General features: G+C 55.1%; 1 protein-coding gene across 8 annotated transcripts in view; it reads right to left on the reverse strand.

Moving 5' to 3' along the window:
- PLA2G6 (phospholipase A2 group VI) overlaps positions 1 to 15,550 on the reverse strand; it is a 67,633-nt gene that overhangs the window by 2,536 nt on the left and 49,547 nt on the right. For 6 of the 8 annotated variants that reach the window (XM_033189242.1, XM_033189232.1, XM_033189274.1 and 3 more), the window contains 7 exons: positions 15,334 to 15,442; positions 14,164 to 14,325; positions 12,251 to 12,329; positions 9,093 to 9,256; positions 6,652 to 6,802; positions 2,028 to 2,164; positions 1,482 to 1,636 (listed from right to left, as the gene is read on the reverse strand). In XM_033189242.1, the coding sequence (XP_033045133.1) occupies positions 1,482 to 1,636; positions 2,028 to 2,164; positions 6,652 to 6,802; positions 9,093 to 9,256; positions 12,251 to 12,329; positions 14,164 to 14,325; positions 15,334 to 15,442 (957 nt within the window). The remainder of the gene's footprint in view (positions 1 to 1,481; positions 1,637 to 2,027; positions 2,165 to 6,651; positions 6,803 to 9,092; positions 9,257 to 12,250; positions 12,330 to 14,163; positions 14,326 to 15,333; positions 15,443 to 15,550) is intronic. The other 2 variants (XM_033189266.1, XM_033189256.1) reach the window with 1 other exon arrangement.

Consider the following 15,550-nt stretch of genomic DNA (forward strand, 5'->3'; position numbering starts at 1 on the left):
GCCAGTCTGTGGAGAGGGCACCGATCACCCAGTTTGCAAATCAGGGCTCTCAGCACAGCTTAGGCCCGGAAGCAGCTGCCAGGGCCACATGGTAGGGAAGTAGGGGCTAAGGCTTGAACCTGAGCCCTGGGTGTTACCTCTCTTTTTCTTTTTTTTTTTTTTTTGAGACAGTCTCGCTGTGTTGCCCAGGCTGGGCTGCAGTGGTGCGATCTTGGCTCACTGCAAGCTCCACCTCCCGGGTTCACACCATTCTCCTGCCTCAACCTCCCGAGTAGCTGGGACTACAGGCACCTGCCACCTTGCCCGGCTAATTTTTTTGTATTTTTAGTAGAGACAGGGTTTCACTGTGTTAGCCAGGATAGTCTAGATCTCCTGACCTCGTGATCCACTTGCCTCGGCCTCCCAAAGTGCTGGGATTACAGGCTTGAGCCACCGCGCCCGGCCGCTGCCTCTCTTGTTTGTTTCCGAACAAGCTCTGCTGCCAATTTGCAGGATGATCTTGGGTGATGCCTCCCACTCTGGGTCCCAGGCTCCCCATTCGCACACAATAGGAGAGTTAGACTGGCTAGGGTCTGACAGTCTCTGCCGCCTGCAGAAAGCCCGCCCTGCCTGGTCTGGCCCCTAGAGGGCGCTCCCTTGTCTGTCCACCCAGAGCCTCAGCTGCGCCGCCCAGGATGCCCTGGGGCTTCGGGAAACCACAGAGCAAGGATGGAGCGCAGGCTCCGGGCGCTGCTGTGAACATTTCCCAGCCAACAGCAGTCCAAGGCCTGGCAGCCTCCCGAGGCAGGCGCTATGATGGCCCCATTCAGTAGCTGCAGTGAGCACGGGCAGAACCGGGACCCCCAGACGCGCTCTGGCTCCAGGGCCCGAGCTCAGTCACCGTGCTCGCCCACACTGGTCACCCACTGCCCGCCGCACCACAGGGCCTCCTCTAGCATGCTGGGTCCTGCCAGCCTCTGCTGTACCTCCGCAGGGGGAGGGCTGCTGCTCTTCCTCCAGATCAATGATTCTGCACTGCTCTGTTCCCAAAGGCCTCAGGATGGGTCCCCTGTTCCATGGAGCCCTTTCCGAGCGCCCAGGACTTTTAGCAGAGGCATCACAGTCCTCCACCACAGCACCAGCAACCCGTGGGGGCAGGCATTCCTGTTGGACTGTCTATCCACAGAGGTGAGCTCAAGGGCAAGCACGTGTCCTGTCCCCAGGCTGGCTCGAGTGGTACGTTGACGGTACGCATGCTGCCCTCCCCATTCATGCACACTTAGAGCACAGTGGTCCTCAGACCCCCCTTAGCACAGTGCTTCAGGCAGACTCCACCCGTGGAACAGGTTCCAGTGAGATCAAGTTGCCCTGCGTGCACATAGGAATAAGTGCGTGTGTAAAAGCCACCTGCTGTCCTGGGGGTCAGTCCCTAGCATGGTTTGCTGAAACAGGATTGGCTCCAGGGAGCAGCGGGTCCAGGCATTCTGGCCTGCGGCACTCACCTTGCGGATCAGGTCCTGACTGTACTCATGGATCTCGGTCATGGCATCCAGTGTGGGGTTGTTGGCCAGCAGCCCGCCGTCCAGGAAGCGCCCATTGGGTCGGAAGTAAGTAGGAGCTGCTCCGCTGCTTCGGGCTGCCCGCCACACCAGCTGGTCTAGGGGCGGGGAAGGAGGGTGGCCCAGTGGCACAAGGAACTGGTATAAAACCCATGCGCTCCAGATCTCAGGGTGCGCATGTGGGGGCTGGGAGTGGGGGAAGAGGGGAGGCTGGGAACTCCACAGAAGTAGGACCTACAAGGCTACACTGTCTGGCCAGTTCGTCCTGGTGGAAGACAGGTACAGCTGAGAACTTTCCAGGGACTTTTCTAACCTGCTGGGGGCCTGACAGCTCCCCTGCAATCCCTGTCCTCAGCCAATAAAGACCATTACAGTGCGTGGGCTGGTGGCACAGTGAGGGTGCCTGATGGCAAGTGCATGACTCCCACCCACCACCCTGCAGCCTCTTGGGCCAGTTGCTTCCCATGGATGCATCAAACTGGTTTAAACCTGAGGGCCGAGCTGGAGGCCTGAGGTTAACGTTCTGGTTGAAACGAGGCTCCCGGACAGTTTCTGGAGCATCGTAGTTCCGGAAGAGGTGGAGTTCAGCTGGTTGCCGGTCAGAGAGTGTCCCTGTCAGCATCACCCTGGAGAGAAATGAGGCAGGAGGACTGCTGAGCCACCCACTCATTCACCTTTCCCCTTCCCCGCCATTCACACCCCAGGGCCTTGGGCAGCAGAGTGCCTACTCCAATCTCTGTTTGGGATAGGTGGGCTTCTCCTCCCACCATCCCCCAAAAACAGGCTCTCTCCGGCAGTGCTGGAGGAGTATCAGATTGGTCCAACCTTGGGAGGGCAATTCGGCAAAAGTTGGTTTTTTTGAAAGGCTAATCCAATGGAAAAACCTGTGGCAAGACTGATAAAACAGGTCTGTTATCTGCTATCAGAATCAGGAAAGGAAAGGGGGTCCATCAACAGACACTGCAGACATTAGAAAAAGGAGAATCGAGTGGCTGCAGTGGCTCATGCCTGTAATCCCAGCACTTTGGCAGGCCGAGGCAGGTGGATCCCCTGAGGTCAGGAGTTCGAGACCAGCCTAGCCAACATGGTGAAACCCCGTCTTTACTAATAATACAAAAATTAGGCGTTGTGGCGCATGCCTGTAATCCCAGCTACTTGGGAGGCTGAAGCAGAAGAATTGCTTGAACCCAGGAGGAGGAGGTTGCAGTGAGCCGAGATCACACCATTGCACTCCAGCCTGGGTGACAAGAGTGAAACTCCGTCTCAAAAAAAAAAAAAATTTGAACCACTCTATGCCAGTAAGCTTGAAGATTTAGATGAAATGGACACATTCCTAGAAAAACCTCACTTAACCAAAACTAATTCAAAAAGGTATTTAGAAACCCCAAGTGGTCTTACAACCACTAAAGAAACTAATTCCATCATCAAAAATCTTCCCATCAAGCGAACTCCAGGCCTAGAAGAATTTACTCTGAAGTTCTACCATAAATTCAAAATAAAGTCACTATTACACTCACTCTTCCAAAAAAAATAAAAAGAGGAAATATTTCCTCAAAACCCAAAATAGGAAAAAACGGGTCAAGCTCCCCACCAGCATGGACACAAAAATCTTAAAATATGATCAAACTGAACCCATCAGAATTCTCTCTGGAGAAGGCACCAGTAATAGAGAGTAGGCCTCGGACAGGTACTTGCACACCTGACGTTCACAGCAGTGTTATTTACAATAGCCAAAAGGTGGCAACCAAAATATCCACCAGTGGATGAATGGAGAAGCAAAACGTGGTAGATACAGACAATGGAGTTTTTCAGCCTTAAAAAGGAAGGAAATTCTGACATATGCTACAACATGGATGCCAAGTGAAATAAGCCAGTCATGGCCGGGTGCGGTGGCTCACGCCTGTAATCCCAGCAGTTTGGGAAGCTGAGGTGGATGGATCACGAGGTTAGGAGTTCAAGACCGGCCTGGTCAACATGGTGAAACCCTGTCTGTACTAAAATATAAAAAATTAGCTGGGTGTGGTGGCGGGCGCCTGTAATCCCAGCTACTTGGGAGGCTGAGACAGGAGAATCACTTGAACCCGGGAAGCGGAAATTGCAGTGAGCCGAGATTGCGCCACTGCACTCAGCCTGGGCGATAGAGCAAGACTCTGTCTAAAAAAAAAAAAAGAAAGAAAGAAAGAAAGGAAAGAAGGAAGGAAGGAAGGAAGGCAGGCAGGCAGGCAGTCACAAAAAGACAAATACTGTATGATTCCACTTATATAAGGTACTGTCAAAGATAAAATTGGAACAAATTTAGAGATGTTAATTGGTTTTTATTGATGAACTGAGAGACAGCCCACAAAACCAGAATAGGTTCAAAGAACTCTGGCCTGAAACGTGGTCAGGCAGCATTGATGGGCTGAAAACCAAAGTGAGGTGTGGAACTTAATCGGTGTGCCTTGTTTGAATCAGGTGGCTATCTAGGATTGATTAAAGCTCAGCTGTTGTAGCTAACCAGAACTCAGCTATTTGTTACATGGGTATATGCCTAAGCTAACTAGGTTCACTTGGCATGAGTGACTCCATATTGGTTTGGTCTGTTGGGCCTGGTACAGAATCCTGGTCCAAATCAATTATCCCCCACAAATTTTACTTAACAGTACCTGGAGTAGTCAAACTCATAGGAAGAGAAAGCAAAATGGTGGTTACTATTTTGAGCATTTCTGAATGATCTTTTCATATTTTGAAAATGAGTCCTTTGATGGATGTATGGATTTGAAATCTTTTATCCTACTCTGTTTTTTTGGGTTTTTTCTTTTCTTTTTTTTTTTTTTGAGATGGAGTATCACTGTCGCCCAGGCTAGAGTACAGTGGCACGATCTCAGCTCACTGCAACCTCTACCCACTAGGTTCAAGCAATTCTCCTGCCTCAGCCTCCCGAGTAGCTGGGATTACAGGCACCTGCCACTGCACCTGGCTAATTTTTGTATTTTTAGTAGAGATGGGGTTTCACCATCTTGGTCAGGCTGGTCTTGAATTCTTGACCTCGTGATTCACCTGCCTCAGCCTCCCAAAGTGCTGGGATTACAGGTGTGAGCCACCGCACCCGGCCCTTTTCTCCTACTCTGTGGCTTGTCTTTTTACTCCCTTTATGGTGTTTTTGTTGTATTTATTTATTTGGGTGGAACCATGTTTTTAATGGAGTAGAATTTATAAATATTTTTCTTTTTATAGCTTGTGTGTGTGTGTGTGTGTGTGTGTGTGGTGTGTTTTAAGGCAGGGTCTCACTCTATTGCCCAGGCTGGAGAGCAGTGATGGGATCACAGATCACTGTAGCCTCAGCCTCCAGGGCTCAAGTGATCCTTCCACCTCAGCCTCTCAAGTAGCTGGGACTACAGCCATAATGCCACCATGCCCAGCTACCTGTTAGTTTTAATTTTGTTGTAGAGATGAGGGTCTCACTATGTTGCCCAGGCTGGTCTCGAACTCCTGGCCTCAAGTGATCCTTCTGCCTCAGCCTCCCAAAGAGCTGGGATTACAGGCTTGAGCCACCATGCCTGGCATATTCCTACTTTTGAGAAGAGGTAGAAACTTCAGGGTCAATGCTCGTATCCACTTTTCTCTACTGCCCCCAAGAATAGCCATGATGTTGTTGAAGAAGGCCAAGGTGGAGGATCTGCCGTCCAGACACCAGGACTCACCACACAGCTGTAGTCATTTATGCTCTGTGGTCCGGGCACAGGGACAGCTTTCCAACCAGTGGAACAGAACACAGCCTGGAGCAGATCCAAGCACAGAGGGACGCTTGACCCACTGCCGAGGAAGCGGAGCAAAGGACAGACTTCACAGATGGGGCTGGGAAAATTGGCCAATCAGCCAATCATGTGGAAAACATTAAATTGGATCTTGGACTTCACCCTCATACAAAAATCAATTCCAGGTTGATAAAAGATCTCAATGTAAAAGGCAGATCTAGAGAGCTTTCCAGCTTGACACAGGAGAACCGTACGCTGCCTGGGGAGCAGCAAAGGGGCTCGTGAACGAGACATAACAAGCACAAACTAGGCTGGGCACGGTGGCTGACGCCTGTCACGGGAGGCCGAGGCAGGAGGGTCACCTGAGCTCAGGAGTTCAAGACTAGCCTGGGCAACATGGTGAAACCCCATCTCTACAAAAAACACATGTGTTGGCACATGCCAGTAGTCTCAGCTACTCAGGAGGCTGAGATGGGAGGACTGCTTGAGCCCAGGAGGTCGAGGCCGCAGTAAGCCGTGTTCATGGCAATATACTCCAGCCTGGGCCCCAAAGCAAGACCCTTTTTCAAAAAAAAGAAAGAAAGGAAAAAATCACAGACTACAAGAAGAAAAATATTTATAAATATTATCTACCCCATTAAGAACATGGGCCCACCAAAAAAATGAAAAAAATAAAAATAAACCTAGAAACACCACAGAGCAAAAAGACAAGCCACAGAGTGGGAAAAAAGATTTAAGGTCCCTGGCCTTGGACCCTAGGGAAGCCCACAGACGAGATGCCGAGCCCCTAAGACTGGGCGAGACTCACTTTCAGAATATGAAAAAAATCACTCAGAAATGCTCAAAACACTCCTCCTGGAACACACCTTTCATCCGGCCCCAAATGGGATGCATTGCTTAGTCCTAGGATTTGGGCCTCCCAAACAAATGCTTCCTGGAAATGTGACTTTCTCCTTTAGTCTGACTTAAATTAGTTCAAGTCTCATAGACCTTAAATTAAAGGCAGGACTGAAGCCCTCTGATTATAACCTAGTAGTCTGATCCAGGGAGCAAGTGCTGTCTGAAATGTGAGAAAATATTTAGCCGTGTCATTTGAAAGGCCAGTGGGTTCTTTTTGCCTGGGTAGCAAAAACCCAGCCTCTGCCCAGGTGGTCTCAGAGAAGGGTGGCCCAGGCTCTTTCCAGGCAAGTCCCAGACCCTTGGCCAGGCAGGACAGAGCCAGGCCCTCTGCCTCCCTGGGAAGGGGGGGTTCCCTCTGCTGCCCTCAAGCATGGGGCGCTCTTCCCCCTCCCCCAGCAGGACAGGGAGCCCTCTGTCCCCAGGGAACAGCCACAGTGGGCACAGCTGCGGTCACGGCCCCAGTGCGCCAGGCTTACTTGGGTTTCTTGACGTCCGTCATCTTGGTGTGCTCCCCAAATTCCCGCTTCAGGAATTCCTCCAGGGGCCCTGACTCGTAGGGCCTGGAGCCCCGGAACACCTCATCCTTCATGCGAAAGTACACGCCACGCATGTAGGCCATGGACTTACCTAGGAATAAGGGGGTCGGAGGTGGGGAGATGCAATGGCCACACGCAGGGCTCCCAGAGAACAGCCTGCAGAGGGCCTGAGCGCAGGAGGCGGCAGGAAGAAGCGGATTTACCCAGGCCTAAGCAAACCCACATTCTGGGCCCTTCCTTTGCAACATTCCGGACAGAGAGAAGCCCCCTTCCGGCTGGGCATGGTGGCTCACGCCTGTAATCCCTGCACTTTGGGAGGCTGAGGCAGGTGGATCACTTGAGGTCAAGAGTTTGAGACCAGCCTGCCTAACGTGGTGAAACCCCGTCTCTACTAAAAATACAAAAATTAACCAGGTGTGGTGGCAGGAGCCTGTAATCCCAGCTGCTCGGGAGGCTGAGGCAGGAGAATCACGTGAACCCGGGAGCGGAGGTTGCAGTGAGTTGAGATGCACCACTGCACTCCAGCCTGGGTGACAGAGAGACTCAAAAACCACTGAAGCCTCGCTTCAGCAGCCCAAGGCTCTGCACCTCATTTTGTATTCTTGATTTTGTATTATTTTCCTTAAAGAAGAGCCCCTGAAGAGTAAAAGCTTATAAAAGTTAGACCCACCTGGTTTTGTCACAGGAAACAAGGAACAGCCCTGTCCTTTGAGCCTTCAGAACAGACAGGGCCAAGGGGCCAGCTGCACCTCTAGGAAGGAGAAGCTGCCCCACCTCCCCAGTGAGGCAGTGAGTTCCCCAGGACCCGGGATGCACAAGCAGAGGGCAGCTGAAATGAGGGCATCTGCCCACCAAAGGGTCAGCCAGGACACCTCTCAAATTCCCCAGGGGGATGGATGGGGAAGAAACGGTCCCTGAAGAAGGACGTGGTCCTTTTGGAGAGGAAGCTGGGGCTCTGCCCACTCTGCCTGCTCAGACTTTGTGGGAAGGTCTCAAGACCCTGGATGGGGAAGACCCTGGATGGGGAAGAAATGGTCCCTGAAGAAGGATGTGGCCCTTGTGGAGAAGCTAGGACTCTATCCACTCTGCCTGCCCAGACCTTGTGCCCGCCCTTGGACCCTATGGAAGACCAGAGAGGGGATGCTAGGACCCTGAGCCCGGGGGAGAGAGCTGGGTGCACAGCTGGAGACCCAGTCCTGACTGCCCAATTCACTGGGCGATCCTCTCTGGTTCTCAGTTTCCCCATCTGCTCATCTTGCAGGGCTATGGTGAGAATCACCAAAAGGAAATGAAATACCAGTCAAGAAACTGCTGTGGACACTAAAGTCCCGGCAACTTGACAGATGACTCTTCTCCTCCATCCATGGGACTCTGTCCCCAGCACCTCCTGAACTGCCTGAGCCCCCTGCTCCTGAGGCTGGGGGTATGCCTGCCTCAGCTCTGCATCCCTAGCATCCAACACCGGCCTGGCCCAGAGACCCTGATACCCACCCCAGGGTGGGGAGTCCTCCCCTGGCACCTCCAAGACTTTGCATGACCAGGATCCACATGTGGGGGCACTCTGGAGAAAAATGGAATCTGACCAGCACAGGGGCAGGGGCGCCAGTCAGAGATGTTGAGTCCCAGGACAATGCCCAGGAGGTTGGGGGGAGCTGAGGACCCTGATCTAGGAGTGCCCCTCCCCACCTGTCAGCACCTAGAAGCTCAGACAGCTCCAGAGAGGAGCCATCACAACACTGGCCACCTGGCTATCTGTCCAGCAAGCTAGGCATCTTTGCAAAGTGGCAATGAAAGGAGACTACACAGTGGCCTGTGGCCTGGGAAGTGCCAGGCTGGGAGTCTAGGGGACTGCGCTCCAGCCCAGCGACCCCATGGATGAGCTATGTGACTTCAGGTCATCCCTCCCGGCCTGGGGACTTAATTTCAATAAAATTTCCCAGTAAAAATGAAGTGTGCAGGCGAGGGCTCTGGCATCCTGAGGCTCAGTGGCTCCTCATTTCTGAGACTGCCTGCTGCGTGCACCCTGGGAACGGGATTCCTTATGTGCAGGCTGTGTGGTCCCTGGTGCCTGTTTTGCAGGGGTAAGGGGAGGAGGGGTTAAGGTAATTGACAGAAAATGCTTCCTATGCTGAAATTTCACAGCCAGCTCTACCCTCTGTGGCCAGAGGGTGGGGGATCCCCAAACCTAAGCCCATGTGCCCAGCCCTTCTCCCTCCAGCCTGGGACCCCAGTCCCTGCAGCCCCCACCCCTGCCTCCACAAAGGGCTTATAGCCCTCCCCTACCCCTCCACTCTCTTTTTGCAAAGCCCTGAAAACGAACTCAGCCTCCTTGAGGACAGGCCTCAGCCCCACCTGGCCCCATCCCCAGGGGCCGCCCTCACCGTGCAGAATGGCCAGGGCCAGGATGCCTCCAGTGCTGGTGCCCGCCACCCAGTCAAACAGGTCCTTGGTGGCCACACCCGAGGCCTTCTCGATGGCGATGAGGAGCTGAATGATGATGAGGCCTTTCACTCCTCCTCCGTCCAGGCACAGCAGGTGGTCGTGGCTGCAGTGGGAACAGCAGTGGGAGAGAGGAAGGTCCGGCCACAGCCCGGCACTTTACATCCGCCCTCACAGCCCTTGTCCCCTGCAGCTGTGCCCTGGCAGACAGACCCAGACAGACCCGAGGAACTTCTGTCCTATGCAGGACAGTGAGGGTGGGGGTGAGGGCGGTAAAGGAACAAACGTCTAGTATTTCAGGGGCTGGAGAGTGCAACAGAGAAAGGGAAAGGAAGGCCGGCGGTGGTCTCACTGATCAGGCACCATCCCAGCAGGCTCTGGGCCAGTCTCCCCAACTTGGGACACCTGATTTTGGTCAGTATCAGGCCTGACCCAAAGCAGATGCCTGATAAAGTCTGTTGGAATTAAACAAGGCTGGCGGAGGAGGGGCCGGGCCCTACAGCCAGGCCAGGAATGGGCAGTAAGTGGGTGTCAGGGTCCTCCACACAAGGTGGGAGAAGCAGGGGAAGAGGAGGCAGGGAGGAAGGAAGAGGTTCATGTCAGGGGCTGTGGGAGGGTTGCCACCAGCATTATTAGCTCATGTCATTGTCCCAAATGCCTCTGAGGTAGACCCTTCCTGACATCCCTGTGCTTATTTATTTATTTATTCAGGGATGGAGTTTCACTCTTTTTGCCCAGGCTGGAGTGCAATAACGTGATCTCGGCTTACCACAACCTCCACCTCCTGGGTTCAAGCGATTCTCCTGCCTCAGCCTCCCAAGTAGCTAGGATCACAGGCGCCCGCCACTACACCCAGCTAATTTTGTATTTTTAGTAGAGACGGGGTTTCTCCATGTTGGCCAGGCTGGTCTTGAACTCCCAACCTCAAGTGATCCACCTGCCTTGGCCTCCCAAAGTGCTGGGATTACAGGGGCAAGCCACCGTGCCCGGCCTTATTGATTGATTGATTGAGACAGGTCTCCCTCTGTCACCCAGGCTGGTGTGCAGTGGCACAATCACAGTTCACTGCAGCTTCAACCTTCTGGGCTCAAGTGATCCTCCCACCTCAGACTCCCGAGTAGCTGGGACTACAGGCAGGAGCCACTGCGCCTGCTCTCTGTGCATATTTTTGAGTGAAGGAGGGAGTGTCGCTCAGAAGTTAGGTGACGGGAATCAAGTCACATGGATGTGGACTCGACCTGGACCCAGGTCTGCTGCCTCTTGAGTCACGTGCTCTCCAGAGCGCGCTGACATGTCTCCCCACATCCTGCCTGTCCTCACTGGCCATGCCCTGGGGGAACGCCTTTGTGGTCGGTTCAGCCTGGAACCTTCCTCTGATCTTCTCATCTTCCCATCTCAGCTTGAATGTCACTGCCTGAGAGAAGCCTGCCCTGACGCCATCGGGACCCTCCCGCACGGCCCGCCTGCTCCACTTCCTGGTGGAGGCTGCTTCCATTCCATTCGCAATCTTTCTTTTACTTTCTCCTGCGCTGACCCGGAAGCTCCACCAGAGCAGAGGCCACCTCTGCTCTGCACAGCACTGTGTGTCAAGGGGATGCAGGAGGTGCCCAAGAGGGCTGATAAATGGAGGAGGCCCGGGTCCCACCTCTGGGGGTCTTTTCCTGGACCAGGTACCCAGCCCCCTAGTAAGTCCAGAGGTGGCAGGGGAGGCTATGCTGCTGCTGGAGGCCAAAGCAAACAAGCAAGACTCCTGAAGATGTGGGGCTGGCGACAGAGACGAACCGAGAGGGCGCAGGGCTCTGTAGCCTGGAAGGCCCAAGTGGGGAGGTACTGAGGGGTCTCCGGACTCTCACCTTGGCCCCGCTCCAGGGAGGGTTCTGGGGCTCCAGAATCTGGGGAATCTGCTTCTCCTCCCTTGGGAAATGTGGGTCCTCCCTCAGGTACAGCTGCCTCACCTCAGCCCCTGCACAGGTGTGTGTATGTGTGTGTGTACATGCATGTGTGTGTACATGCATGCGTGTGTGCATGCGTGTCCATGTGTTTGCATGTGGGCATGCATGCATGTGCATGTGCATGCATGTATACCTGTGTGCGTGTGTGCACAAGCATGCAGGGGGCACAGGGGAGGGAATGATGATAGGGCAGGGGCACCTCCAGGGCACATAACAGGGTCGCATGGAAGTGAGTGCGACGTGTGAGGACCCACAGAGCTGCACAATCACTGCCTGGCCCTGGGAGTGGAGCTGCCTCTGATTCTGAGAAGACAGCTTTCCCTGCAGGGCACTGGCACTAGGTATGGAGTCCACAGAGAACCCATAGAGAGCCTGGGGTAGCACAAAGGACGTGGGTTCGGAAGACCCGGGTGTGAGTCGCCACCCTGACACTCACTCTGTGTGACCTTGAGCAAGTCACGTAACCTCTCGGGGGCTCAGGCTCTGCACCTGCGAAACAAGGTTACTAATTCCTCCCTGGGAAGGTTGTTAGGAACATGAGAGACTAATACTGAATAAATGAATCAACCACAGCAATAAAGGGAGGTGGCGACAGCAGTAGCTGGAAACGCATTTGTCCTGGTACCTTGCCGTGCCAGCTGGCATTGATTCCAAGCACCCGGGATCATGCCTGAAGGGCAAGGCCTGAGCATTGTCTCTTTGCATCCTGTCACCCAGGCCCACCTCTTAAAATGGGCCTGAGTATACAGCAGGTGCTGGGGAAGGCAGCCCACTCCACTATTCTGCAGAGGGAGGTGGTTAAGGAAGCCGGTAGGAGCAGCAGGAAGCAGCTGCTGAGATCTCCCCAGGGGGAACCCGGGCATCTCCAGTGACCTCCGGGATCAGCCCCACCATCCACTCATGGCTCGAGGAGGTCAGGGAGGGAGGCCAGAACACTGCGCCAGCCCCACTGAATCCAAGCCTGGCACCCTGGGCTGGTCCCCAGAGTGAGTTCTGTCTCTGCTGAGAACTAGACGACTAGGAGCAGAGCCATCTCGCCGGCTGTGGGGGTGTAGAGTTAAAAAGCCTTGAACCCACGACAGCGGGCGGGTGAGGGGTAGGAAAGCGCACACATTCCCCTTTCTGCCCCTGACTCTCAATCCACTTACATCCGCTTCTCGTCCCTCATGGAGCCCAGGATGAACGCTGGCTTCCGGGCCCGCGAGATGTGCATGAGATCCTGCAGTTCTGTGAGGCAGAGCACGGCATGCTGTGGACAGGCGGGTCCCCAAGTCCTGCCACCCCAGGGTCCCTAGATCAAACCTGGGCTGTGCCTGACCATGGCCACGCCCTCACCCCACTCCCCAGTCATCTGTTCCTTCCCCCCAGGTAGGACTCTGTCCCAGGAGAAAGCTGAGCCAGAGGCCACAGGAGAGAAACGGGCTGGAGTGCAAAAGGGGACCCACTGCTCTGGGAAGGGCTCCCCACCCTGCCCAGCCAGCTCCCAGGTTCCCCTCAATCTCTTCCTCTTGAAACCCTGAGGCATGAATACCCTTGCGTGTCCTCTTCAGACAAAGTGCTGCTTCTTGCATCAGAGCCGATGCTGCTGATAACCACCTGGGGCCTAAGAATTCTTATTCCCTATTGACAGGTGAGGCTCTAAGAGGGTCCGTGATTCGCCCAAGGTCATTTAGTCAAAAGGCCGAGTCAGGACGTTCCTCGGGGTTTAAGTTCATGGATGAAGGGAGACATCCCTTGTCCTGATTCCCAGGTCTGGAAATCCCAGTGGCCTCCGGGATCAGGCCCACCATCCACTCTGTCCACGTCTTCCTTTGTGACCAAGGCCTGCCCCATGTCCACCCAATTGACTAGCTGCCCCTCCTGACAAGCAGCCCAGTCCCTGGGTGCTTGGCGCAGCAGACTGTGTGACCCCAACTCTGACAGCCCCCCACCACTGCGCAGAGTCTAGAAGCAGCAAAGCAGAACCGATGGCTGCAAAGCGGTGTCTCCCCCTTCCCAGGGCACATGGCTGCAGAGTGAACAAGGGAAGCAGGAGAGTGGCCGAGAGAGGCCGTGGACAGAGCACCAGGGACGGGGTGCAGGGGAAGGGGCGTGTGGTGTGTGTGCAGCTGGGAAGGACAAGTTAGGGAATGACAGCTAGACCCAATGTCGCATGGCTAGGCTCGGCAGCCTCTCCGGGCCCAGGGCGTTACCCATCTGACGCCGCACCCCAGGCCCACCATCCAGCCTGGCTTGGGTGACTGCCTGCAAAATTGAGAGACAAAGACGGGAGGTGGAGGGAGGAGTTCCTGGGAGGGGAGAGAGAGGTGGAGCCAGAAGGACTGGGGGCTGTGGTCACGGTGCCTCTCCAGAGCTCTAGACTTGGTCGGGCTACCCTGGCTGGAGGTGCTGCCGCCTCCACAGTTAAAAGTCCGGCTTGCCAAGGACTGGCTCCTGGCTGCCCTCTTTTCAGGGGACCCCACTCCCAAACCATCGAGGTCCCTGGGTGGGCCAGCCCACAGAAAGCCCAGAGAAGGATCCCGACTAGTCTGGGGGTATCTCCCTGGGCACCAAGGATGTACCGGGGCAGATGCTGGCTGCCTGGCCACATTCAATTTCTGAAAGTCACCATGGGGCCAGGAAGGGGGTACACAGGTCTCAGGCCCAATTGAGAGTCAAACAGTGTGATAGAGGTCAAGCCAGAGTGACAGAGGAGAAGCCAGAGGGCCTGGGCCCCCAGTCCCCTGACAGCACTCCTCGCTGCCCACCCTGAGCACCCTGGGGACAGGAGGGCAATGACAGCAGCGACCTTATGGGTGCCACTGGAAATGCCCAGGCCTGAGACTGTGTTCAGGGCACATCATCTCAGGGGCAATAGAGGGTGGGACATCAGCCAGGGATGCCCCAGGCCTCCGGGATCTGTGGGTTGCTGGCTGCCTGGAGGCTAACAACTCTGGCTCCATCCTCCCCTGCTCCCTTCAGTGACTTCCATCCTGGGGACCCTATTGCTTTGGCGGGGCCTGCTCTGATCCAGGGGACTGGGAACCAGCTGGAGAAGCGGGAGCTGGGAGGCAAGGCCTACCTAGGTTGTTTAGGCTGATCGGTGGGGGCTGAGCTCTTTCCAGGGAGAAGGGGTGATGTGGCGCTGCAGAGCCCTGCTCCGCGGGAACCCCGTGGATGGGCGGGAAGCAGGATTCGGCCCCCACGGTTCTCAGCAGAGTCAAGATCGCCTTCCTGGTGTCAACTTGTCATGGTTTGGGGAAGGGGAGACCGCACAGGATCAGAAATGATGTCAACATGCAAAGGAGAGGCCCCTCGTTTCCACACTCTGTCCTGTCCCAGCTACCAGGCCCTGGGCACGTGGGCTGCTCCAGAGGCCTCAGCCCACCCTGACAGGGAGTGCTGCTCCCAGGCTGGTACATCCCAAGCAGCTTCCTAAGGTCAGGGAAGGAGGACATGGGAGAAGGAGGTCACTGTCACCCTGCCTGATGACTGTGGGAACTCCTTCTTTACTTGTAATCCAGCTGAGAAAGCAGGATTCCCACAGCCACTTTCAGTGATTCTCAAAAATGCTAAGTGGATAGTTCAGGGTTCCAAAGGGACTAATGAGCCAGCTAGTGGGCACCTACTCCATTTGATGGATGGGATTGCTGAAAAGGAGGCCACAGATGCGGTGCATGCAGACACACACGTGTGCACTGGCACACACAAACTGGTGCCATCAGTGACCCCCACAGCTCCTGAAACCCTCCAGAGCAGGCTCCAGGCCTCTGGTGAGGAGGATCTGCTTTGTCCAGCTCAGAAGCTAAGGCTCACTGGGCGAGCGTGCAGCATGTGGCCATGCGCTCCTGTCCACACAGGCATGCCCAGTGCTCATGCAGTATAGTGCATGCACCCTATGGTCATTCTAGCCAGTGGTTCCATCAGTGAATTCCCCAACAGTAGGGGAAGAGGGCTGCTGCTGGCTCTCCTGTCCCCACCCCTGCTGGGAGTCTTAGCACCTGGGGTGGGAGCGGGGCTGCATGGAGGAGGATGCTGGTATGGCAAGACCCTTGGTGGGCCTGCATCTACTGCTCAGGGCCCTTGCGCTTGGGTAAGGTAGCCCCCTCTCAGAGTAACAGGTGCTCCTGGCAGCTCTGAGCAGGGCAGGTCAGCACAGGATGCTGGTGCCTGATGACTGGGATTTCCCTCCTCAGTCCCTGCATCCACCCAACCCTCGCCCCACTCCGGCCCCAGAGTGCAGAACACATACGTCTGCTGATCTTGGAGGCTAGGAATGTAGGAGTCTCCCCGAAGTCATTCGGGGTGTCCACTTCTGCTCCAAACACAATGAGGGCCTTGATCATCTCCACGTTGTCTTTCTGTCAGGGATGAGAGAGGGTAAAACGTGTAACTGCTCAGGGAAGTGAAGAGCAAAGGGACCCTTGGCTGCCTGCCCCAACCTGTCAACTCACCCAGCAGGCCTCTCC

Source organism: Trachypithecus francoisi, unplaced genomic scaffold (genome assembly GCF_009764315.1).
Source record: "Trachypithecus francoisi isolate TF-2019V2 unplaced genomic scaffold, Tfra_2.0 Contig01580, whole genome shotgun sequence".
Taxonomy (NCBI): Eukaryota; Metazoa; Chordata; class Mammalia; order Primates; family Cercopithecidae; genus Trachypithecus; species Trachypithecus francoisi.